At 46.7% G+C, this 24,371-nt stretch overlaps 6 protein-coding genes across 6 annotated transcripts; 2 read left to right on the top strand and 4 right to left on the bottom strand.

Annotated features, from left to right (window-relative positions):
* Nucleotides 1-673: 673 nt before the first annotated feature.
* Nucleotides 674-3,715, bottom strand: PADG_00574 (uncharacterized protein; the record flags this gene model as incomplete). The annotated part of the gene is made up of 1 exon (XM_010758105.1): nucleotides 674-3,715. The coding sequence occupies one exon, from the start codon at nucleotides 3,713-3,715 to the stop codon at nucleotides 674-676; it is 3,042 nt and encodes a 1,013-aa protein (XP_010756407.1).
* Nucleotides 3,716-4,328: 613 nt separating this feature from the next.
* Nucleotides 4,329-6,610, bottom strand: PADG_00573 (kinetochore-associated Ndc80 complex subunit NDC80; the record flags this gene model as incomplete). Its single annotated transcript, XM_010758104.1, has 2 exons — nucleotides 4,329-6,479; nucleotides 6,566-6,610. The coding sequence occupies 2 exons, from the start codon at nucleotides 6,608-6,610 to the stop codon at nucleotides 4,329-4,331; spliced, it is 2,196 nt and encodes a 731-aa protein (XP_010756406.1).
* Nucleotides 6,611-7,178: 568 nt separating this feature from the next.
* On the top strand, nucleotides 7,179-8,537 carry PADG_00572 (uncharacterized protein; the record flags this gene model as incomplete). Its single annotated transcript, XM_010758103.1, has 5 exons — nucleotides 7,179-7,211; nucleotides 7,286-7,292; nucleotides 7,380-7,635; nucleotides 7,704-7,788; nucleotides 7,857-8,537. 5 exons carry the CDS (start codon nucleotides 7,179-7,181, stop codon nucleotides 8,535-8,537), a joined length of 1,062 nt encoding a protein of 353 aa, XP_010756405.1.
* A 499-nt stretch (nucleotides 8,538-9,036) lies between these two features.
* On the top strand, nucleotides 9,037-10,465 carry PADG_00571 (uncharacterized protein; the record flags this gene model as incomplete). The annotated part of the gene is made up of 3 exons (XM_010758102.1): nucleotides 9,037-9,437; nucleotides 9,551-9,939; nucleotides 10,026-10,465. The coding sequence occupies 3 exons, from the start codon at nucleotides 9,037-9,039 to the stop codon at nucleotides 10,463-10,465; spliced, it is 1,230 nt and encodes a 409-aa protein (XP_010756404.1).
* Nucleotides 10,466-10,938: 473 nt separating this feature from the next.
* Nucleotides 10,939-14,676, bottom strand: PADG_00570 (uncharacterized protein; the record flags this gene model as incomplete). Its single annotated transcript, XM_010757589.1, has 6 exons — nucleotides 10,939-11,920; nucleotides 11,986-13,417; nucleotides 13,485-13,635; nucleotides 13,732-14,205; nucleotides 14,268-14,339; nucleotides 14,470-14,676. The coding sequence occupies 6 exons, from the start codon at nucleotides 14,674-14,676 to the stop codon at nucleotides 10,939-10,941; spliced, it is 3,318 nt and encodes a 1,105-aa protein (XP_010755891.1).
* Nucleotides 14,677-18,917: 4,241 nt separating this feature from the next.
* On the bottom strand, nucleotides 18,918-23,936 carry PADG_00569 (5'/3'-nucleotidase SurE; the record flags this gene model as incomplete). Its single annotated transcript, XM_010757588.1, has 10 exons — nucleotides 18,918-20,304; nucleotides 20,529-20,588; nucleotides 20,701-21,626; nucleotides 21,748-21,825; nucleotides 22,044-22,157; nucleotides 22,242-22,343; nucleotides 22,462-22,900; nucleotides 23,032-23,484; nucleotides 23,604-23,788; nucleotides 23,889-23,936. 10 exons carry the CDS (start codon nucleotides 23,934-23,936, stop codon nucleotides 18,918-18,920), a joined length of 3,792 nt encoding a protein of 1,263 aa, XP_010755890.1.
* Nucleotides 23,937-24,371: the final 435 nt, after the last annotated feature.

Genomic DNA, 24,371 nt, shown 5'->3' with positions numbered 1-24,371 from the left:
GAAGTTCGGATTAATGTGTTGTTTGACGCTTTTAGGGACCCATCCGTAGCACCCACCTACCGTTTAATTTATATAATCCCTTTTGTTCCCTTTCAGTCCGTTAAGGCTTCCTTCATATGAAAGCTAATCACGTCTATTTCACGCTACCCGTCTAATCGCATCGTAAACTGGATAAAATCACTTGATAATTCCAATTTGTTGTGGAGGAAGAGCCATCTCTTTCAGAATCATTTACCCCTATCTAATTTCTAAGCACAGACCAAAGCGCCTTCGTTGTAATAATATATCCCATGTCTATTTTTCTATAGATCGTGCAGGAAAATACAAAGGCTAGTCAAAGTATATATACATGTGGCAAAACGCCAGCGGTAAAACATGATATGCGGCAAAGTATCGCGCTTCGTCGATTAGGAAAGGGGTTGGTGGGTGGGCGTTCTCATGTGCCAATGGAATAAACCTTGATGCCGACGCCAAGGACGTGATGTGCATCAGTTTGTGAGCAGGAGTATAAATACGGAATAGAGGGCACGGGAATTCAATTTCGGGACGATATTAGGGGGCGGCACGAAGGGCAAAAGGGGGGAAATAGGCGCTAGACATCGACATCAAAGTATCGATGAACCTAGGGTCGTTAGGCCTCTCAAGCTTTGTTAGAATCCTTATTCTTAGTTACTTAAAACGGTATGAACTCCGCAAACGCAGACTTCCGTCCACTTCCATTATTCGACGACGGAGATTCCTTTTCGATTCTTTTCATCCCTAGTTCCCGCTCTGCCTCTTCCCAATAGCTATCCAACTCGCTGATTAGGTCCTCCCGATACACGCGGAATAGCGCAAAGTGATTTCGGGCCCAGAAAAATATATCCCATTTGCTCAAAGCACCATGTTTACCTGTACGAAGATTTTTCCCATTGGCTTCCAGCTCATAGAGCTCGCGGACCATTCCCCGCGCAATGACGCGCACCGTCTGCAGTGATGGATAGACAAGCTTAGAATATCGACCAGTGTCTGACTGAACAGCTATGTGCCTTTGCCTTACTCCACGCAGATTATCAGGGGTGCGGGCCGTAGATCGAAGGGCTATGTTCCCACCTAATTTGATGTTGGCAGGTGGCTCATCGATGCACCACAGGCCGTATAACCGTTCCCCGGCCTTGCTGCCTTGTGTCTCAACGACGGCAGATAGTATTTCGTTAAAAGCGGAGCTGGGGATAGTATGTGCGGGGAGTTGCTTTGATTTCCACTGCAGGTTGCCGTTCTGACATATTTTGGAGATGGATCCTCGGATGGATTTGAATAGTCTCAGAAACTGGAAAAGAACACCCTCATGATACTGCGTGTGTCCTTCGGAATATTTGGGTCTGGGGTTGAATTCGCCCTGCAGCAATTTGGCTAGAATTTCTTCGGCTCTAGCCAGTGGGGTCAATTGGTTTTGACCGGATGTTCTTTCTTGCCCACCAGCATGGCATTTTTTATCCAGCCTTATTATTGCTGCTGCTAGCAGGGCTACCTCTTTGGTGTCCCAGCCGCTCCCATTGTTGTCCCGCAGGTGGAGTAGTATTTCAATAACCCGATCCCAATCATGATGCTGGAGAGCGTAGCCGAAAAAGGCTCTTATAACGGACCCTGACCAGGGAAGTGGTAGGTCCTCTGCAACTGTGTTAAGAAGGTCATCATTTTGTATGGCGGCTGCATATCTAATTATGGCGGGCGCGAGGAGGTCGTCTGAATAGCACTGTCGTGGAATTGTGGGGTCTTCTTCCCCATGGGAGAAAATAAGTTGACGCGCGAAATCATGCACCTTAGACGAGGTTGAAAGATCTAGCAAATGCGAAAGGGAGGAACTCGAGAATCCGGTCAGGGATGCTGTATTCGGATGCGGAATTGCACACGTAGCTTGTAGCGCTACCCGATTTGGACCTGATACGTTCAGCGGATTCGTTTCCGGAATTTCGGAGTGTTCTGCAGAATATGGTGATTTGTATTCCCCCCCCTCTGACCTGTTGATGGCATCAAGTTTGGCAAAACGGTCCCGAGCTTTGTAAATATGCTCCATATTCGTATATGCATCCAATACATAATGCTTTAGGCCTAATACAACTGCTGACCTGTCGAGTGGATGAAGGTTGGTAACGGCTTTCGGTGACTCCTTGGTCAAACTGCAAGAGATGTCTGAGGACAGCTCCAACAAGCGCTCAAAAGACTTTGGATCGACATCAGGGACCACCCCTCGTGCTTCCATCATGCGAACTATGAGGTGATCAACGTCTCGTAGTTTTAAGTAAATATTATTTTCCCTTAATAAATGAATTAGAGACCTCTTGTACTCGATAATGGATGTAAGATATGCACCCCGGTGCCCAACCCCGACCTTGACAGAGTTATTGAGCCCATCCATCATTGAAGTGACCACCTCACTGCTTATGGTCCGTTTGCCCAGGCCTACAAACGGTCCTTGCGACTCATTTACGCTTGCGCCTTTTGACCCACGCGCACAGCTGGCCCAGGTATCAAATCGATCAATTTTTGACGAATTGATAGCATCCAAGTGGAGAGAGTGGCTTGAGAAGCTTTCCACGAGCCATCGTGGTTTTCTGTTTGCCAGTTGTTCGAGTATCCAGGAACCTTCAACATTGAATCCTCCTTCTACACAACACCAGAGGACAAATTCCAACCAAATCTCGGGTCCGAGCGGTCGGACTTTCATTCTGAATTTGGCTACTGTAGATACTTCTTGGCCAGAAGCTAAAGCAGACACAGCCTTATCGATTTCATGACCTATCCAAACAGCATCTGATAGAACATTCATGATATGGGACGATAAGAGATGCATTGCGGGCGTGCCACGATTCAGCTGCTCCGGAACCTGGGATTTAGTATATTTGTACACGCCGTGTGGAATATAATCCAGGTGATGAAGACGGGCAACAATCCGATAGAAATAAAACATCGCAGTTCGCGATTGCTCCGGTGGCAAGTCAGCGGCTTGTAGTACAATGCTTCCCAAGGCCGGCCATATTTCCTCCATGGTCCCAATTCGGGAAACTTTCTCCCCCATTCGACATGTAACCTGTGGCCCATTATTATACCCATCAATTGAATCCAACGATACATGCCCTTCAGCTGTCAATATTCCTGGAGCCCGAAGTTTTGAACATTCATCACCGGTCATTGTATCGAAAGACCCCAGACTTGCCCAATCGATGTTTGAAGGGAGCGCACCCCTCTTCATAGCTGACCGTGATTTCCCTGCTACTTCTGCATTATCGATAAGTCTATTAACAATCGTATAAACCGCAGGCCACCGTCCAAGTTCAACACCAATATACGCCAGCAGATCGTAATTCAGCGAGTCCGGAGTTCGAGCGTGACACAAAATGTCCAGAATAGTCAGACATTGTTCCGGCTCAGACTTCTTATCCTCCAGGAAGTTGTCATTCTTCGTATCCTCACGCAATTCCAAAGGAATATATCTCTCCAGTTCTGAAACCCAGCGCGAAGGGTTCTTCTTCTCCTCACGGGGGACGGGCAACGATCGTGCCGGGTTCCAGCTGCGGACCAGCAGTGTCGCCACGGCTTCCACGGAAGGAGGGGGCCCAAAATTTCGTGAACAAAAACCGATATGCTTCCATGATGATATAATCGTAGAGCTGGGAAGAAGGTGTAGTATATGGCCTATATATGTTGCGCGGCCTGGGCACAGGCAAGCTTGCATGACACGATCAACGATGCAGCGAGCAGGCAAAAGGGAGCTATGAAGGAGCGACGGTAGGAGATATCAGGCCGATGAGAAGTCGCATAATTGGCTGGGAGTACATACAGGTATCCAAATCCATGGAAACTTGGGCAAAAATCCTTTGCAACGTGAGGATTAACCCGCCCGAAAACAATTGCAATTCATTGTGCAGAGATTGAAGCCTTTTTTTTCCCCCTTCATTTTGTTGGCTGCGATACTGATTAGTCAGCAACCAGACCTGAGAGGAATAGGCGTAACAGATGAAGCTATAAAACGACAGTAAATGAATTGGATATCTCTGCTATAGGACGTAAAAACATGCTACTCGTCATGGCATAATCCGTTCATAAAAGATGTTCCACCAAGAGAAAATGAATCTTCGTTTATTCCCACGACTGTTGTTGACATTAAGTTGCCCTAGGCCAAAGTCGACACCAAGCACAAGTCCCATAGATATAGCTCTCCAATGTCCAAATGTGATGAAAAGAAAAGAAGAGATCAAAAATACAACCAGAATGAAAGATGGCACCACGCTATCATAACTCATAAACCAAGCACTTAATAAATACCTGCAATACCCTTCCGTAAGCATCTAAAAATTGTCGTCATCATAATCCTCCGGCCTAGCTGCGTTGTACCCTCCGAGCTCCTGCTCGACTTCATCCACTACAAAACTCTCGTAATCTTCCAGGCTCTTCTGGATGTGCACCTTGAACCTGATCACGTCATTCAACATAGTTTCGATTCCAGTATGGAGTTCCTCACGAAGAGCATTCGCCCGAAGAATCAGCTGTTCGTATTCGATATTGGTGTTCATCTCTCGCTGCTCCATCAACTGAACGCTTTCAGTAAGGGTGGCACGCATCTTCGCAAGCTCCTTTTCCATTTTTTCAATCTGTGAATCCGATGTCAATTTTTGCGTAGTCGTGATTTCCTTAAGATTCTCAAATTCCTCTTCCGCCGTACGACGCTTATGTTCAAGAGCTTCAACCTCACTTCTCTTCTCGTCCATGGCCTCTTTGATATTATCCAAGAGGTCCCGATGATTCATATCTGCATCAAGAGCGAGCTTCCGTCGTTCATTGATTTCTTTTCGTAGAGCGATAAAGTTGCTACGAACGACTCCGCGAAGGTCAAGGTTTAAAAGGCTTGTTGGATGATAACCGGTGAAGGTGTCAGAAAGCAAACGGTCACTCTCTGGTGAGGTTCGAGAAGTCCCAAGCTGAGAAGAAGAAAAGTTGTTTTCATTGAGGTTCAGATGAAGCTCGTAGTCCTGGCCGTTTGCATTTGCAGCGGATGCGGGGATCAAGCTGGTTTGATAACCAAAGGAATTGTAGGTCTTGACCACTTGCTCTAGAGATTCTAATCTCTTATTAGCCTCGGCCTCCTTTTCCATGACTCTGGCATGGGTCTCCTCGAGTTGAACAAGGATATCCTCTAGACTTTTCTGGAGGCGTTCTCGCTCGGTGTTCATGCGATCGATATCCTGGATTGTAATCCCCTGCTTATCCACACTATTCTGTAGCTCGAGGCGCTCCTCATCAGCTTTTTGAAAGTCCTCCTCGGTCTTGCTTATCTCTTCATCCAGAAACTTGATGCGATTTTCGTACTTGGCGATCTTTCCTTGGACATTTTGATTGTAGTCCTCAAATTTCCTCTTATCATCTTCCAGAATCTTAAAATGTTTTTCCAATTTTGCCATATCTGGCGCACTCTTTTCCATCTCCTCAATTTGATCCCGCAGGTCCCGGTTCTCTGCTTCAAGATCCTGCATTTCAAGAACATATTTTTCGTTGCCCCGTTCAAAGTCTGCCGCCATTGCTTCAATATGAGGAATGAGACGCCTTTCTGCCACCTCGTCATCTTCATTTTCGCCCCCCTGAAGCCAATCACGATAGGCATTGGACAAGAAATTGAAAATAATATTATCCCCAGAGATATCCACACCGGCTTCCGCACAAGCATTGTCATAATGTCCTAAATAATATCTATCAAGCATTTGTGCTAGCTGCATCATCCAGTGAAGCATGCCCAGGAAAGTTGACCAGTTCTGACCCCCAACAGCCGCGATTTGGGACTTCGTGATGCTCTTCTCAAATGGATATCGTAGCTGTTTAAGAATAGGAGGAACCTCAGCATCGATATTCTTCTGGAATTTATAACCTGGATCGATTCTGCGATAGAGCCATTGGAAAATGTAGTTGAAATCCTTTTGAGTTGGGGATTTGAGAGTGTTCTGGGTTAAAGAGTGTTTCATCTCCAGCTCAAAGTTATTTTGTGTAAGATATTCTAACAATTCTTGACCGATCCTGGCCTGAAAGCTACGGTCTTTGAGCGGGCGGGGGTCTCTGGGGACACCGGCAGGAGCTGGAGCCTGAGTGAAGAATGATTGATGGTGACCCAGGGCGCCACCGGTCGATGGTCGCGAAAAGACGCTGCTTCGCCGTTGCAATTGCGGGGCGGGAACTGGGTGAGCGGATATGGGTGCATAGCTTTGGCGCCCGGCACTGGCACTGTGGAAGACATTGCTTGAAACGGACCGTCGGACGGAGGAGAGCCCATTCTCGGCTCCAGATGAGAAAATAGGTTGTTGAGGTCGATTAAAACCGGGACCGCCGATGGAAGTTGTGCGCACATGTTGTGAAGTGTATGGAGGGTTTTGGAGGTTTGCGACAGAGCTCGATCGTTTGAGCGCTGAGGGCGGCAGAGGTATGGACGAGATGTTTTGGACGCTCCCGAGAGTCTGAGCCGAAGAATGGGTTAGTTCACACCAATTTCGAAATTCCTCCTTTATTGCTTTGAGCAAAGTGAAAGACAACACAACTGTACCTCTCGAGGGCGCCGGATGCTAAAGAGCCCAGTGTCCTGAGACATGGAGCCTGGGGCAGCAGCCCTTTCACCAGGGAGAGTGACAATGCACCTGGCCGTAAAGCTATGCGAACGAAGAGTAATGGAAACACCAAAACTCAACTGATCACCAAAAGTTTTATCAAAATATCAACTAGCCCGCGCAGTCCACCCCCCTATCAACGGGTGTTGGTTATGTGCAGCAATGTATAGAATCATCCGGGGCGTTAAAATTCAATATTGCCACTGTCAAAAAGTAAACAAACAGTAATCGAAGTCGTTGGAAACTGCTTACTTCAATCTACCGGATAAACATAACACCGCCACCGCTATCACGAGACTCCGGGTCCAGTACAGCCTCGGCATTTGCCGTTCTCGGCATGCGGCTTTCGTTTGGTGGTTTTGCTGGACCTTGATTCAGTCTTTTCACCTTCATCAAGCAACAGATAATGAGATGAGGCGAGAGGAAATGAGCCAGGAGAGAAGGACCTCTGTTTAGCAACGAATTTACAAGCTTCTGTCCATTTTGCGTGCTGAACACTTTTACTGGGCGATACCTCCGCAGTTTGGGCTGCTTGGAAGGTGGTAGGGAATCATGTCTCCTCGTGAGGAGCTTGTTTCCTCTGCGGTATGCTGTATTCTTTATCAATTGCTTTTTCATGCCAATGTATGCCCAATCCCGCTGACATGACTGTACTCTAGGTCTCCTGTATGTTTATAAACAAAACCATACCATTGCGTCTTTCCTTCAAACGTTCCCAGGGGCTACTGGCTAACGTGCGACTTATGTGAATAGTTCTCCAAGACCCATCCGTTTCTTCTGCACCACTGGAGAAAAAGATCGCATTCCTTCAATCGAAGAATTTGACACAAGAAGAGATCGATCTAGCACTTTCGAGAGTAGGCGAGGACTCTTCTGCTGCGGTTTCTCCAAGCCCTAGCCAGAGTAATGTAGATCAACAGTCTAATTACCGACTACTTCCTACACAATATGGACAAAACTATCCATATAGACCGGGAGGCCAATGGGAATCTCCACCGCCCCCTCCAGAGTAAGTTTGGCTTCCAGGAGGATCTGTTGTAGATAATCATCAAATTGCTAATAATGCCCCCTGTGTAGATTGCCGAAGCGAGATTGGCGAGATTGGTTTATTATGGCAACGGTAGCGGGCGGTGTTGGATATGGTTTATATTTCGTGGTCAAGGTAGGGTATCCCAATCCTAGGTGTATCTACTCCGTCCATTATGACAAGTATCTAACATTCAATTACAGCGATATATCGCGCCGCTTATTGCCCCACCTACACCTCCCCAGCTACAGCAGGACAAACAAAGTATCGACGAGCAGTTCTCTCGTGCATTTGCCCTCCTCGATCAGCTGTCAACCGACACAGCAACCTTAAAGACTGCGGAAGAAGCTCGAACCGAACGCTTAGATGCTGCCCTTCGTGAAGTTGAAAATGTTATCTCAGATTTAAAGATCTCCTCACGGCGACGGGATGAGGAGACCCGGCGTATTGGGGAAGAGGTAAAAAGCTTGAATGACGCCATACCAAATGCTATCAATGGTGTCAAGGAAGGAAACGACAAAAGACTGCAGGAACTTAGCTCCGAGCTACGAAGCCTGAAAGTCCTGCTAGGAAACCGACTCGGTGCACCATCCGGTAACACCTCAAATGCTACCATTGCTCCACGGCCCATGTCCGCGACTCCCCAGCCAGGCCCCAATGGAGCGATTTCAACGCCGCAAGTTCCCTCATCCACTTCGGCATCCACCCCAGTGCCGACTCCTGCGCCCCGGGAGAACACCAGAAGCCCATTTTCTCAACTTGGAAAACCTGCAAGCATCCCCGCATGGCAAATGGCTGCTGCAAATAAACCCAAGAACGCCGCTGTATCTTCACCCTCGGTGGACAGCGTCAATGACCAACAGACAAGCGCCCCTGCTAGCTAAGTTAATATGTGGATTCATGCATGCTAGGTATCAATTTTGGGCCGAAAACCAAGGTCAATATTGCTTCGGCTTGCTTAATTTTCCGAAAGGCTAAATTGCCGCCCACCGACAGACAGGGGGTAGAAATCTATTCAAATGGCTTGCTTTCGTTTCGAATGGATCTTTCTCTGCTACTATTTTATGTACTGTATTCTCTTAGGTAAATACGTTAAGTTCTAGCTAGATTTAGCTGGGTTTTGGGTGAATTTTATCTTCCGTTCTTCTTTCAAAGTTATAAACCACCCACTATAACTATATCATTTCCGCGATCTTTATTGCATCATCGCATCAGAAACCATACATTGGAAAGTTCCGCAAAGTATTTTTTTAGGCCAAAAGTATTTCCAGTCTTGGCATTAGTTAGTTAGTCATCAGCTTCCCACTCCGAACCTCCAACCGTCCATCAAAGCATGTTCCCCTTCAACACAAACATACTATCCAAGCAACCAATAAAACCACCATGGACGTAACTAAACCTCGTCGCGAAGACTATCGAAACTACAGATCTCGATCGCGTTCACGAGTGCTATCTGCCTCACACTCCCCGGTCTCCGATCATTCTCGACACCGTCACCACCACCACCACCACCATCACCATCACCATCACAGCAGCAGTGATAGACATGCAAGATCCCGTTCACCAGAAAAAAACAGCAGGAAATTTGGCAGACGAAAGCATGAAAAACGGGAAGCGGACATTCCAGTCGACCTTCCATTTGGCTCAAGACAGCTTTCGAAACATGATTTGCGGCAGTTGATGCCCATGTTCGCGCTGTATCTGGACATACAAAAGAATTTGGATGTAGCGGAGCTGGATGAGCGTGAGGTAAAAGGTAGATGGAAGAGCTTTGTGGGAAAATGGTAAGCCGATTTGGCTTTTTTTGATTGATACCTTATCTGGCCCCTCTTCAGTCTTCTAAGAAGACTCTGTCTTGAATTGTCTCTTAAAACAAATTAATACTGACACATTTGAGGAACCGTGGAGAACTCGCTGAAGGATGGTACGATCCGACCACTTTCGAAAAGGCGCAACAGAACAGTGCATCCGGATTTAATGACCGGGAATCTACAAATGGCCCGCGGGCTTCCCCGGCTTACGATGAATATTACGAAAGGTCTAGTGGGAAGAATACAAGCGAACCCCCTGGCGAGCGTTCAAATAGTGCTGCCATTCTATTAAGCGGCAAAAGCGAATGCAGCGGAGATGGAGACGAGGACGAGGACGAGGAAGAATCCTACGGCCCCAAATTCCCGGCCCGGGACACCTCACTTGCAATGGAACCCTCAAATTCCAGGAGCAATAGAGCAGTACAAAAATCCGGCCCAACAATTCCTACCGTCCAAGACCTTCAACTTCAACGAGGTTTGTTTTCAATTCTCTCCCCCTAAATCTCGCCATTCCACTCTCCCCAAAATCACCAATGCCCCAAACTAACATCCAACCTCCAGAATCCGAAAAACAATCCCAAACAGCCTCCCTAGCCGCCCAACACAAACAAACCACCCTCGCCCGTACCTCCCACAAGGCCCTTGTCCGCGCCGCAGAGGAAGAAATAGCCCCACGCGCTGAACCCGGCACCCGCGAGCGACGGCTAGAGAAGAAGCGGGAAGCCGCAGCGGCCAATCGCGCCTTTGCCGATGCAAAGTGGGGTGGAGACGACGATGGTGTTGTGGGCGATGAGGAGCTGATGGGTGCAGGCAGCGACCTTGCCCAGTTGAAGAAGGAGAAGGAGAAACTTGCACGGAAGAAGAATGAAAGGGAGCTCCGGCGGGAGGAGACGTTGAGGGCGAGGGCGGCGGAGCGGGAGGAGAGGCTGAAGTCGTATCGGAGGAGGGAGGAGGAGACGATGAGTGTGCTGAAGGCGTTGGCGAAGCAAAGGTATGGCTGATTCGTTTCACTTAACTTACAAATACAACCTAGGGTTATGGATGCGTGCAGGTAAACAAGGGACTTAATTCATGATATCTTTAATTTAGTTAGCTAATTGATATTAAGCTATTCCTCACTAAGATGATAAAACCTTCAACTCCTAACCTTCCCTCAATGAATCCATTTTGCCTCGAAATTAATAATCCATAACCCATCGCTAGGAGAGTAATAAATATAATACACGGAACAATCATAAAATAAAATAAAAAACACTAAAAAGTTCTAAACAAAGTTTCAAAAGAGTTTCGTTTTCCTTTTTTCTCTTTCCATCATTCCGTCATGTCGAATTTTGTGTTGTCAATATCAGTTTCTCTAGGAAAGAGTTCTCGATCCCTCCCAGGATATCGATTCGATGGATGCGGCTTGGACCAGGACATATATTACTAAACAGACACATCTCGAGCCACAAGGTAGATAAGCTCCCGCTGTTCCTCAGTATGACGAAGATCTGGTGCAATCCGGACTAGTTTTGGAGTTTCCCTGCTCCGGGTTATCGTTGCTACTGTTCCCGTTACGGTTACGGCGGCGACGACGCTGATTAGCCGTTGACTGGCCTTTCTTGTGCTGAGTCGCTGGTTTTGTAGTTTCCGAATCGACTAATGATGAAGTTTCGTCCCCGCCTTGACTCGTGCTCTTTCCAAGGCCAGTAGGCTCACTTTTGGTCAATTCCCGGCGACGTTGAGTACTATTTTGCAGACTGGCAAATCGAGGGGAGTTAATCTCAGTGGGATCCTGGGTAGCAGGCTCCTGTTCTAACTCAGCAGAACGAACGTCCTTTAATCCGGGCTGCCCCAAAGCCATTTGCTTTTTCGAGGGTAACGATATGGTTTCTCGGTCTTCGTTCTTCATCTGGGCATTCAAACTGCTGTCCGTGCTGCCTGGTGGCGGGACATTCTCCTTTGAGAGGTTCAGAGATGCAGCTCCACTGGGAAAACAATGATTGGTCCCATTTGTTTGAGTTGGTACTACTTCCAGAACCGAAGGTCTGGGGCTTTGATGAGCTCTAGGGACGAATTCAGGGGCATCTGGCTTCCAGATTTTTTTCGAAAAGGGGTTGTTCGTGGACACTCCACTTTCGCTATTGGGATTTTTTTGACTCAAGGGTTCACGACCTTGCTTGCCGCTGTTGTCTAATGCCTCACCGGCATTATCCCCACTTCGGCTTGAAGCAATATCTTTTCCATCTTCTGGGAAATCTTCCCTAATTACAGAACCCTTATTATCTAGGTCGTTAATGAGAATTCCCGTTTGTTCATGTTTAGACTTCGGGTTATGGAAGGCTCCCTGAAAAGCCCATAGTCGGTGGTAACGACCTCTCTTTTCCAGGAGTTCAGCGTGATTCCCTTCTTCAACGATTGTGCCGTCAGCAACGACTAGAATTTTATCTGCGTTGATCACGGTCGAAAGACGATGTCTATAAATTTGGGGGTCAGTCAAATCATCAAGGCTTTCAGGGGAATTGGCCAAAGCCGGACTTACGCAATGATAAAGGTTGTCCTTCCTTCACTGAGACGGCGTAAACTTTCTTGGACAAAGGCTTCTGTTTCACTGTCCACAGCGCTGGTAGCTTCGTCCAAGAGAACAATTTTAGGATTCTGGATAATTGCCCGAGCGATTGCAACACGTTGTAGCTCCCCGCCCGAGAGTTTCACGCCGCGTTCACCCACCAGCGTCTGATATCCTTCAGTAAATGACAAAATCCGATCATGAAGAGCCACAGCTTTGCAAGCTTCGATAATTTCATCATCAGTGGCTCCGAGTCTTGCATATCGGATGTTGTTGATTATTGTATCGTGAAAAAGGGCAGGGCTCTGGGGAACGAAACCAAGGTTGGCGCGAAGGCTTTCGAGAATGACATGAGAAATGTCTTGCCCACCGATTCTCACACTGCCTGAAGTCGGATCATAAAAGCGACCGAGTAGCTTTAAGATAGTCGTTTTACCACCACCAGTCTGACCAACCAATGCCGTGGTCTGGCCAGACTTGGCTTTGAAATTGACATTCTTTAAAACCTCTCGTTTCCCATCGTACGAAAAACTGACGTCAACGAATTCAATATCGCTTTGGTCAAAATGTAAGGGTTGTGCATGTGGACGATCGGTAATTGTTGGTTTTTGCTTTAACAGTTTGAGGTATTCCTCCATATCCACCATATCCATTGCAAGGTTGTTAAACCCACCGGCAATGAACTGAAGGGGGCCAGACAGCTGCCCCCAATAACTGAGTAGCATTATGAAGCTACCGACCGGCTTGTAACCTTTGACAACTTGATAGATTGCCATAAAACAGGCAACCGACAATCCTAAAATTAACGCCAGGGATTGAACAATGTTTTCAATCCGCCCCCAAAACACAAACTTGAACAAGGCTGCCAAATGGTCTTGCACGCGTGACAAGTATCTCGACTTTTCGTAGGGTATATGATTAAAATATGAAACAGTGTGCCAGTTGGCCGTAGTCTCACACAGATGCGTAAACTCTTTCGACCTATGAATAATATATTCCTTCCGTTGACCAGCTTGCTTAGCTAAAATTTTGCCAGACGACCAGAGGAACAACACAGAGACAGCTGCAACGTCCAATGCCATATAGGCGTCAAACAAGTAGTATAAAACGCTGACTGCTAGTGCAAGGTCAATTATCATGGGGCCAATATGAAAACAAAGATTTGTAACCATATCTTTAACATTTTGACCTCGGAATACTACTTGCCAGAGACTCCCACAGTTTTTGCTATCATGATAGTCACTTGAAAGCGTCATGACATGATTATATGCTGTTGTGCTGAGATTCATGTATGCAAAGTTCTCCAGCGGCATCCACATGAATTTCATGGCTGATGGCAACCCGCCACTGGAATCGAGCAATCGAAGGGCAATTAGAACAGTAACGTTTTTCCAAGGGAAAACTCCTATAATAGCGAAGTGATATAAGCATATATTGAAGTATTATAGCAGTTTTGTCATGACGTGTCCTACCATTATTTTGGCTAAGGATGTTGGTAATCAGCCCTATCTGAATCGGGATCAAGATATTTATGATCCGTGCAAAAGCCAGACAAATACCAACTCCCACAAAACACAGTTTCAGTTTTAGTTTTTTGGAAGGCCAGAAGAATGGAGCAAGGACCTGAGAATATTAATAGTTAGCCGGAGAATTCATAGCCATGACAATGATCGCAAAGGTCTCAGTTTTCCAAGTTGGTAAGAGATTCTTGAGACATACATATAGATTTGAAACAAAGGCCCATAAATCCACGTCTGCCGCATTCAATTCTTCCTCATCGTCCTCATCGAACAGGGTTGTGTCTTTTTTAGAGGGCTGGGGAGCACCGGCGTCAGATGAATTATCGCAAGCTCCATATGTGTTTTCAGTTGATGGAGTCACATTCATCGTGTCACTCAACAGAGGTGCGCTTTCCTCATCACCGTCAATACTTTTGGTCGTGAGAAGGAGAAAACCAAAAGCAACACAAGGGACGAGGGAAAATAAGAACAGGCGGATTCCCTGAATTGCTCTTTTTCCGTTGGGTTCCCCTGTTCGAGGGATTCCAAGTAGAATGGATAACGAAAGCAGCGCAACTTCAAACACGAAGTAAATGAGGCAGTATCCGTAAAGTGGATAGCCCGGGGGCGATTGGGAATCGATGCACATCAAAAGAATGCTAAACCAAAGAAGTCCTGAAGCTAGCGCAAAGATCTACCCGATATATAGAGTCAGTTCTATTCTCACAATACATCAGAGTATAAAAGTATACTAACGATGAAGTGCTGTGGCGGAGAGATTACAGCTTTGGAAATCGAGGCTAATATCAATATCACCGAATCGCCGACCTACAAGTTCGAAAAAAGAAGAAAAAACACATTAGCACTAATCACAATGATAAAGTTCATTTTTAACCAGGAAAGTAACGCCATGTATATACACGTAGAAACATAATTGAGCAATCCAGTTTCCACTCACATAAGTTGCCAATACGAGGACCATGATACAGCCAAGCGTAATTCTTAACCATTTCTGATCTTGGGAAATGGATTCATTGTTCTTATGTGCACGTATACTTCTCACAATAGAAGCACCAACGTAGTAGGTTGCAGCAATAATCGGTAGAAAAGAGTGTAGAAACTGCAAAGCCACTAATTCTCGGGCATGGTCGAGATTGGACTCCATCGTGGCGGACAACTGTTGAGAGGATGCACGCAAGACTAGCCTTTTGGTGGGGGTTGGGGGGGGGGGGGGGGGGCCGCGAGGGGAGCCGGTCTGCGCGAGTCCACGGACAGCTGGACCGTGTGAAACGTCACACTCAAAGAAGGTAACGGTCTCTTAAGCAGATGAATTACAACATATATCAGAGAAGGGAGAGAGAAGGGACGCGAATGCAGGCCAAACTCCAGGAGGTGACGAAGCGGATGTGTTGTCGGAGGGCGTTGGAAATCAGCATAAGTCTATCATGCAACTGAAAAATGGAAGAAGACGAAGACGACGACGACGACGACGTTTGTTTATCAGCACGCTGTGCGCAAAAGCAGAAAGACAGCGCCGTGGCCTGAGGGTCAGTCTCGAGGAGAGAAGGCGCGCAGCAGAGGCAACAACAGTGCGATATATATATATATAAAATAGCGAAGAAGCAGCGACAGAGGCGAAGGGAGAACAACCAACGACATGCAGCTTTTTGGAGGGCGAAAAAGACGAGCTGCCCGTTTTTCCGGGCAGGAGTCACAAAGAGGCTCCCAATGGGATATACAAAAAGAAAAAAAAAAAAAAAGGAGAGAAGAGAAAATGGGAGAAGGCAAAAATTACCCTTCTATTCCCTCTGTCTGCTCTGGGTTCCTCCGTCTATTGTATAGAAAGTAACTCAGCGATAGCAAAGTCTTGAACATCAGTCCCTCTATAGTTTCGATTGAATGAATAGTGTGGCTCTCCCCGGAGGAATAGAACACACAGCGGCAAAGAACAAAACAAACGTACAGGGGGTAGGAAAAAAGAAAAAAAAAGGTGAGAAAACAATTATAATGACGAACAAGCTACCACAAACGACAGTAAATCCAAGTCAAGAGCTCAAAACAGTGAAAGGGAGAGGAAATAGTGGACTGGTAAGGGCTGCCAGTCCATGCCTCCGCATGTAAAAGTCTTGGATGGGGCTAAGTGTCCAAGGGTCCAGGCTTGTTCCCCTCTTTGTTCCACTCCAACTATAACGAGGTGGACAGCTGGTGGACAGAAAAAGAAAAAGGAAAGTAAAAATAGTGCAATACAAGGTGAATGGGTTAGGACACTTAGCACTAAATGACGAAAGGGGACACCAACAATCAGCTGGGTATGATATAAACTGAGCGGACATGGAAACCCAAGGAAGATCCCTGTGCTCTCTGGGGGATACAAATGGTTAAACAAATTAGGTTAAAAATCTGTAGGTAATCGCGCCTCTCATACAACAGCTCAAGAAATCTCTGAGAGCTAGAAAAGAAAGGAATCTAACGACAAGTCGAAGGTTAACAGGAGTTCTGGGGCTGACGAGAGAGAAAAAGGGCACTGAATTGATTCGGACAAAGCGAGAGACAGAATGCTGTTTTCTTGTAACCTGATGCAAGGTCTGTTCTTCTTTCGCTTCCTTTCCTAATTTCTGCTTCTCTTCTTCTTTGAGCTCAAAGGGCTTGCGACTGGCAATAAGTAGAACAGGGGCGAAGTGAAAAATATGCCTGCCACCACACAAATGGATGGATGGATGGATGGATTGTTCAGGTCAGACGAGAAAATACACGTCACTCAGGCTGACTGTCGAAGAGGAATTGGATTTCGTTGGAGAGGTGAAATCAAAATGCCGTAACGTATCATTCTGAAGATGTACCCTGGTCAATTTGTAGCTCATCTTCATCGACATGCAATGGGGGCAGAGCACGGGTGGGGAAAAAAGGACAGTTAATAAACCCACGAAGCTAGCCATTGAGGTTTAGATGCATAGCATGTCATCACCGGCACATTTCCATCCCCAAGGTCGATTAATTACTAGGTCATAAGAGAGCAGCAAAATTTGCGTAGGAGAAGAAAAGAGGAAGAAGGTTGGGAAGACATTAACTTGTTAAATGAGGAAGAAATTGTGCCACGACGTGGAAAATATATCCCCTGCAAGCAATGAAATTTGCCGGGCGAAAATAGCCTCAAAACAAAGAACGGAGATGGTATTCAACAATAACTTTTTAAGAACTATCGACACTGAACAATAACATAATACCGTTAGTATATTTGGTTATGCGGATAGTTACCTTAAAACCTTTTTTTTAAAGCTGCACGGCCTGGATATATACCTTACGCTAACCAAGGCCGGATCCGTGGGGTCGCCCTAGATGGGAATAAGGGACCGAGGGAAAAATGGTTCAATATTGTAATATGGCCCACCGGAAAATGGGAGGGATCTCAATTACGGAACTCCGGGGTAGCTGACTTCGCCATCATCCAATTACAAGAGATGAGGGAACATGCAGAGCGATGGATCGGGCATAGAGAGGCGATATCGGACGCAATAATAAACACACTTGATAGACATGAAATGATTCAGTCGAACATATGTGTTAGATGATTGTACGTACACAGAGCACCACTCACAGTTCCCACAATCCCCCCCAAGGGGCAATCCGGGTCAGTTCCTAAATCTCTGTACCTGATGTCAACCTATTGGGGCCACCTCAGGGGTCATCCTGCGGCCCTAACAGGGGCCAATGCATGGAGAGAGGATTTGTGGAGGGAAATAAGAGCCATCGCCTAGTTATTCATCAGAGAGTCCCCCGGCCCGGGGGAAGAATACCAATAGAGTATCAATAAATATTTTTTAAATTACTAAAAAATAAATTAAATATATAAATTTTTTATTTTAAATTTCACAGTTAAAAAGTTAATTTATAATATAAACTTTTATTAAAATCTATGTGTTTTTTAATAACTACCTAGTTCTTAAAAGCAGATTAAATGATAATATATTATATAAAAAGAGTTCGGAGAATTTCATCTTTATTAACAATAGTAGTTTAATTTGCATCTTTCTGGAGAGGAATTCAGCTCCTGTAAGCTCCATATCCATATTACTTGAAGCTTGGGGTTGGGAGGTAAAATTGCGCGCTTTGAATGGTACCATGCGTTGAAGTGGTACTACCAGTCGGGCAGCATCAGAACGAGACACTGCTGCAGCATGATCCTCAATCACGATGATGATGATGATGATGATGATGATTGATACTTGCTGGCTACAACTCCACATACCCAGCATTCCATACACTCCCATATCAAGCTGAACATGTTAGTTACATTGTGAATGAAAATGAGTATGGGAATAGCGGTGTGCTCCTGGCAGGGAGCCAGCCGGTAAGAGGTCGCTGCTCTAAAAATCCCCACTGCAGTAGTGCCGCAAAATGGATCTTCATGGGTGCCCTTCCGGATGAGCTAGTTAGTTAGCTACGTTTAACTATTTCGGGATTGGGCTAGGCAAAATAAGGGCAAAAGAAGCCGCGAATAGCAGCCTGACGTTTGTTGTATGCATCGAGGTGGCGTCACGGTTGCAGTCGAAGCATTACGATATCAACAACGGCCAGTGTTTACCACTTCTAAGGTATGGGTATGCTGATACCGAACGGAGGACTCGAAAAACACATGATATGATGGGTCTTCTTTCATACAGTTAGTCGGGATAGTTATGCAGAGTATGGTTAGTCACTTTATTCTCAAGGGCTTCATGTGTTCTCGACACTAAGATAGACCAAGAATAATGCAATTCTCTGGACAGGAGAAGATAACAGGGTAACCATTAACGAGGTTCAGGTCTTTGTTTAACTATCTAATTATCCCCGGCGGTTGATGTGGTGTGCATACTTTTCTTCTTCCGTTATATGCTGGCGAAGAATCAACAGCAAAACTAACCCCAACCCTAACCCCTAACCCTAATCATAACCACCCTTGAACCCAGGCAAGAGAATGCCAAATAATTCTACATATTCCCCTATGCAAGGGACAAGAAAGGAACTATAAGAAAAAGAGTAACTCCATAACACCCACCGATCTTTCACACCCAGAAGAGGACGCAAGTCAGTCATGCTCTCGTCTCAGCGTTGACAACAACACAGTATGAAAATATTTGGGTCACTCAGCATCTGTCACCGCGCCTGTGCACCCATGCAAAGGAGGGACAACAAAATAATTAGTAACTCATTTGCTGCAGACGTACCCAGTATCACTGACTCCCAATGGTGGCGCAGCATAGAGTGATAGAAGCTCTGCGAGTCAACTGTCAGCCAGAAACAACCAGTTTCCCTGCCACCCAGCTCATTGTCTGCAGCATTTTTATATGACTCTTTGTGACTCTCTGTATGGCGGTACCAACATTAACCGAAAAACAGGTGAGTCGAACAGAACAACATCCCGTCCATTCACCCTTTCACACCCATCTTAAGATCCCGAACGAGCCTCAATCCGAATTTCTCCCCCCCTATCCTAGCTTCTCCAGTCCCTCCATCAATCCCAAAAAATGGCTTCACAGCAACCTCCACCACCCCTTCAAATAGCCTTCCCACCACATCCCCCTTCAGCTCGTCACCCGTCTGTTGGAAGTCCGGGAACGCATTCAGCTCCAGCAGCCACACCTTGCCATGTTCGTCAACCAAAAAGTCCACCCCAAACAGCTCAAAGGCATTCGTTAGCGTTTGAAAATGCACCGGCATCCCCCGCGCAGCAGCTTCAAATACCTCGCCTGTCACAGCACAAACTTGCTCGTATACGTTCTCCTTCCAACGGGCACTGTTGGAGCCCGAACCCCCCGCTGCCGAGGAGCAGAACGGGATAACGGCATCACCAAGAGCCCAGAATCGCCGGACCGCATTCCGTTTGGGCACACCGTTCCTATCTGTTTGCAGACACGTATTCGTCAGGTGGCGGGTGAGCTCCTCGGTGATGTCTGCGCCTCTGTGCCAGGGGGGTAGGTATGGCCTTTCAGCGAATAGCGCGAGCATTTCCCTGTACACATAAACTTGCAGGGAGCCAACAGCCAGGACATAGGTGCGGATGTGGAACTTCCGATTGGACTCCGATGGCAGCAAGAGAGGCGGGTGGATGTACGGCTGTGCAATGAAATGGCGCAGCTGAGATGTGATGACCCCGTTGTTATCATTATCGTCGTCAGCATCATCATTATATTTGTGACCATACGTTCCTTCATTGGCGTGGACGTGGCTGTTGTCGCTATCCTCGTCATGGTCGGAATCGGACTGGTCCTCTTCCCACTCCTCAAATATCGCCCGCAGGCTTGATTCGCTGTTGAACAAGCGAATGCCCCGGCCGCGATCACCCATCCCCGGCTTTAAAATCCACCACTCCTTCTCCTCCTCCGCTTTTCCCTCATTGGCTTCAAAGCTCTCCTGTAGTTCATAGGCCTCTGCCAATGCCTCGTCGAGAAATTCTGCGTAATCCAACTCAAAGCACACCGCTTGTTTAAAGTGTGTTTTCAAGATGCTGTCTGGATGCTTCGCCACCCAGTTCGTAATGATGTTTGAGAGGTAGTGTTTTCGAATCAAAGCTTTGCGAATGACATAGGAGTTTACCAATGATGTTTTAGGATGGCGTAGGACGTGTTCAAAGTCGCATAATTCATATACTCTGTACTGTAGCAAGGGGGATGACGGGTCGGGAAGTTCACAAAGGGAAAATATCGACTCGTAAGAGTTTCCGGGTAGTCGTTTTCGAAACGCTTGGATCACAAGGGGCTGCACATACGAGTCCTGACATTCTACGAGAGCGTAGAATATCGGCTTTTTGACGAACCTGTGGGCAGATGGAAATGAGGCGAATCGTTAGAATGCACCTTCTACGGGACAAGATAAAATATATAGATGTTCGGGAAATGCGCAAGTTCTGGATAAATAAGAGAAGGGGAACAGAGTGAGGAACGAATTAGAAGTGCATATAGATACACTGAGGGGAGATATCTATTTACTCGTCTAACATAACGTCATAAATACATAATCACATTGGGTATTTATACTCACAACTGGATTTCACCTGTATATCCCGGTGAGTGCATGAAATTTGCTCTCAAGGGGGTAACACTGTAATCACAAAGACGGTTAGCTATGACCAGGAAGACTTGATGGTGCCAGTAGAGATAGTGAAGATGAGATTTCGCGACGCAGGAGCCCATAACCAAAAAGGGAATCATACCTAGTGATCCCCTCCTTAACAGCCCATCCATCATTCCCTGGAGGACTAAGTTCTACACTCTTATAGACATCCGCAAACTTGGGCGCCCACTTGAAATGCATATGTCGATATCGTGGCGTTGTCGTCCCTGTCCCAGACGACGCTCCCGCTGCTTTCCCTTTCTTAGTCCCCGCATCTAATTCCCCAGCTTGCCGCAGCTTCTGCTCCTGCAAATCTGGACCCTCCCCACTCTCCTCCGCATCAAGAGCCTCAAAACAGCTCCCAGACGTCCAGCGATTCTGCAAAATATCCGTATACAGGACCTTGCCCTCGCTAACCCCGGGCTCCAGGGGCACATTGATACTATACAAATCAACATCCTCCCCCCAATTCTCGTACACATAGCCAATCAAACGAACAGAATGCCGTGACGCCTCCGCGATGACGATGGGATCATGGTCGCGCGAGCTGAAGGCGAACGAGAGCGCAATAGCCTTGAGACCGCACATAGCAGCCTCCATGGCACCGCCAATAGTCCCGCTCGATAGCGCGAAGACGGCAGTTGTATTCCTCCCGTAGTTGGGGCCAGAAATGACCAGGTCGATGGGCCCGCGGTCTTTGAAGTAGTGGAACAGTCCGATCTGAACGCAACTGGCGGGCGTGGAGTCAATGAGGATCCACTCGTCGCAGTTTGGATCGGGGCTATCGGGCTCCCCCTCCGCGCCCAGGGGTAGGTGATGGATTGTGCCGTCATCCTTGTGCAGGGTACCTGGGCGAAAGTAGGTGGGTTTGACGGTATCTCCTACGAGGTGAGCTTTGCCGATCCATGACCGTTGCCTGTGCGGGAGTACCACGGAGACGATGTGGCCGGAGGATTGGAGAGTGTGGACTAGCGAATGTACATATGGCGATGACTGGTTTGAGGGAGGCCCGTCATCGTTGACAACCTATGTGAAATGGGGGGGGGATATGTGAGCAGAGGAGATGTCACGGATGTAAACCTTATTCACTCTAGCTAGAATTCTTGGGAATGTGGGGGGTTTTCTTGAGAAGTGCATAGAGACGTACAAGAATATGCATTGTCAGTGGATAGGGAGTTTGTACAGAGGCAGCGGGGGTGTCTGCGTTGACCTCTGTCAATATGCTCTCAGTGCGGTGCGGTAGTTAGTTAATGTGGGGTTATTTTGTAGATGCGGGCGAAGCAACAATTAAATACTTGAAAACGCTTAGGGTCTTAAATTGCGGTTCCTTTGTTTATTTTTTCTCTTTTTAATCCCTTTGTTTATTTTTCTCTTTTTAATCCCTTTGTTTATTTTTCTCTTTTTAATTCCTTTGTTTATTTCTCTTTCTTTTAACAGATTCACTGCATAGAACCCTACTGGGTTGAAATCCCCGGCGGCCTTTGCTGTCCTAGAAGAAGCCAAATTACGGAGTATGTATTCGGTGGTGAAAAGGGATAGGAAATGTTGGGCGACGCGCTTCCAAAGTTTCCACGCATTATTAGCCCCATGCTTGAGATGCTGTGACAACAGAGTGAATATTTACAGAAATTGCCCTGTTACTACAAGAATTGGTGGTTTAAAACTAGGTAAAGTACTCAAAATAAGACGGCACATTGGTCCGTCTTGGTAGATTTCACATGATTTATCATTTCTATTATAACGCTGCGTGAAGTGAGGATATAGGGGTATCATCTGCAAACCAATCAAAGCAAGCGTTCGGTCAGCAGGGCCAGTAACCCAAAGCCACCTATCCCATATCCTTTTCATGTTGAAAGCGTACATGGCTTCTGCGTCTCTGGACGGCTTGTTCCGCGTCCCTACCCCCTACAACTGTTTGCGTAGAACTTCCTGAGGCGGGAATATCTGCATCAGCTTCGTCGTGGACTTCGGCTTCTCTGATAAAGGGCTGAATCTTCGTGGATTCCTCGATATCCTCTTCCTTCTTGATCGTTTCCACTTCGCTGCTCTGTTGTCCGTCACGCTCTAATCCAAGTCCTGGATAATTTCCCCCCTCTTCTTCGCTTTCATCCTCTTTGACGGCGACATCGCTGCTGCCTCCGTCTTCTTCCTCTTCTTCCAATTTTGGCCTCTTAATAGGTGTTGCTTCCTCCTGGCTAGCTAGAGCCAACCACACAGAGGACGTACAGATCATCGCAACGACCCAGAATGTCGAGCTGAATATTAAGAACGACAGAATTCTCCAGCTATATATAATCCATCTGCCACATCACAATCATTGTCAGCTCGGTTATTCTGTCCATCCCAGGGACCCTCAGATGGCATGCACACAGCTTGAGCGTGCAAGTTCACTCCTATCATGGTGTCAAAAGAAGTTGAAATAGCAACATACCGTAGCCCACTAAACCTGGCATCAAACCTCACAGCAACATTATAAATCTGCATTCTCTCCACACTCTGAATCTCCAACCTCAATGCCTTGGGCATCGCCTCTTTCTTCTTTCCAAACTCCGCCTGCTCCATCATGCTAACCTTCAAGCCCTCCGCTTCCCTCTGCCACCCAAGCACGTAAAGCGGAATTTTTGACACTCTCCTGGCCGTATCCACCATTGGTGATGCATATGTTAGAATAGCAAACCGCCGAGATCCCCTAACCAAGTCTGCCTTCATTGACGTATTTGTGTTTGGGGTATCTGTAGTAGAAAATAATCTGAGGTCAAGCATGAAGTTACCCGCGGCGAGGTTAGAAGGGGTCCGCGGAAGGTATAAAATGACGCTGACATCGTATTGCTGGCCGGATATTAATTCCGTGCCTAATGTTGCAGTGCCATGGGGGTGGCCGTCACTAATATGTTTTAAGATGGCTCAGTTTTCATAGCTTGCCGGAATATCTATTTCATTTATGCTTTTTCCGTGTAGGGGTTCGCTTATTTATTGGGTTGGGTTTGGGAGGAAAAAACATACCCAAACTGTAAATGAACCTGCCGCTCTAGCCCGATCTGCGGAACATAATTGTAGTAGAAGATCCAATAAGCGACTACAGAGATGCAGAATAGAATGAAGGAGGAGAGAGCAAAGAGTGCGGTGTTCAGATACGCTCGCTGGGCCGATTTAGAGACTATGGTCTGGGCGGTTTCTGTGATGAAGGACTGGAGATATATGAGCTAATTGATCGTCACCTGCTAGAGAGGAGAGGAACGTGAAGTTAATAATAGCGAGCAAACGAAGCAGAGTAAACCGCACACATACCAGTGTTCTAGAGTATAGGGACTGGTTTGGCTCTGTTTCATCGTCCATCCTGGCTCAATTGATCGGGGTTGAAGAAGAAGTTGGGCCTGCATGAGACTGTTTGTTTATGTTGTTATTTACGGGGGAAAACTTGGAACGATTGAAACTATGTTGACATGTGACTGAGGGTGGCGGTTGGGCGAGTTTGACGACAGCCACACCCCCAATAGTTAACTACAGTCAAGTACGCACAGAACTAGATGTCAAAAGGACGCTGTCCGTCGAAGAATCTCCAACAAACTGTATGCGAAGCTAAACCTATCTGAAACGTAGATATATCTCATCGATGGACAGCTTATGATATAGAAAAGGTGTTCAAATGCAACGTTGCTACCCTCACTCCCGAATGTAGCTCGCAATCCGACGCCCATCCATGCCATTTCTCCCTCCCCGCTTAACTCTCAAATCAAACGATAATAGTTAAATCATAAATAAAGAATGCGT

This window comes from Paracoccidioides brasiliensis (assembly GCF_000150735.1).
Source record: "Paracoccidioides brasiliensis Pb18 unplaced genomic scaffold supercont2.1, whole genome shotgun sequence".
In the NCBI taxonomy this organism is placed as follows: domain Eukaryota; kingdom Fungi; phylum Ascomycota; class Eurotiomycetes; order Onygenales; family Ajellomycetaceae; genus Paracoccidioides; species Paracoccidioides brasiliensis.
The sequence above is the reverse complement of the archived record's forward strand: the minus strand, read 5'-3'. Positions and strand labels throughout refer to the sequence as shown.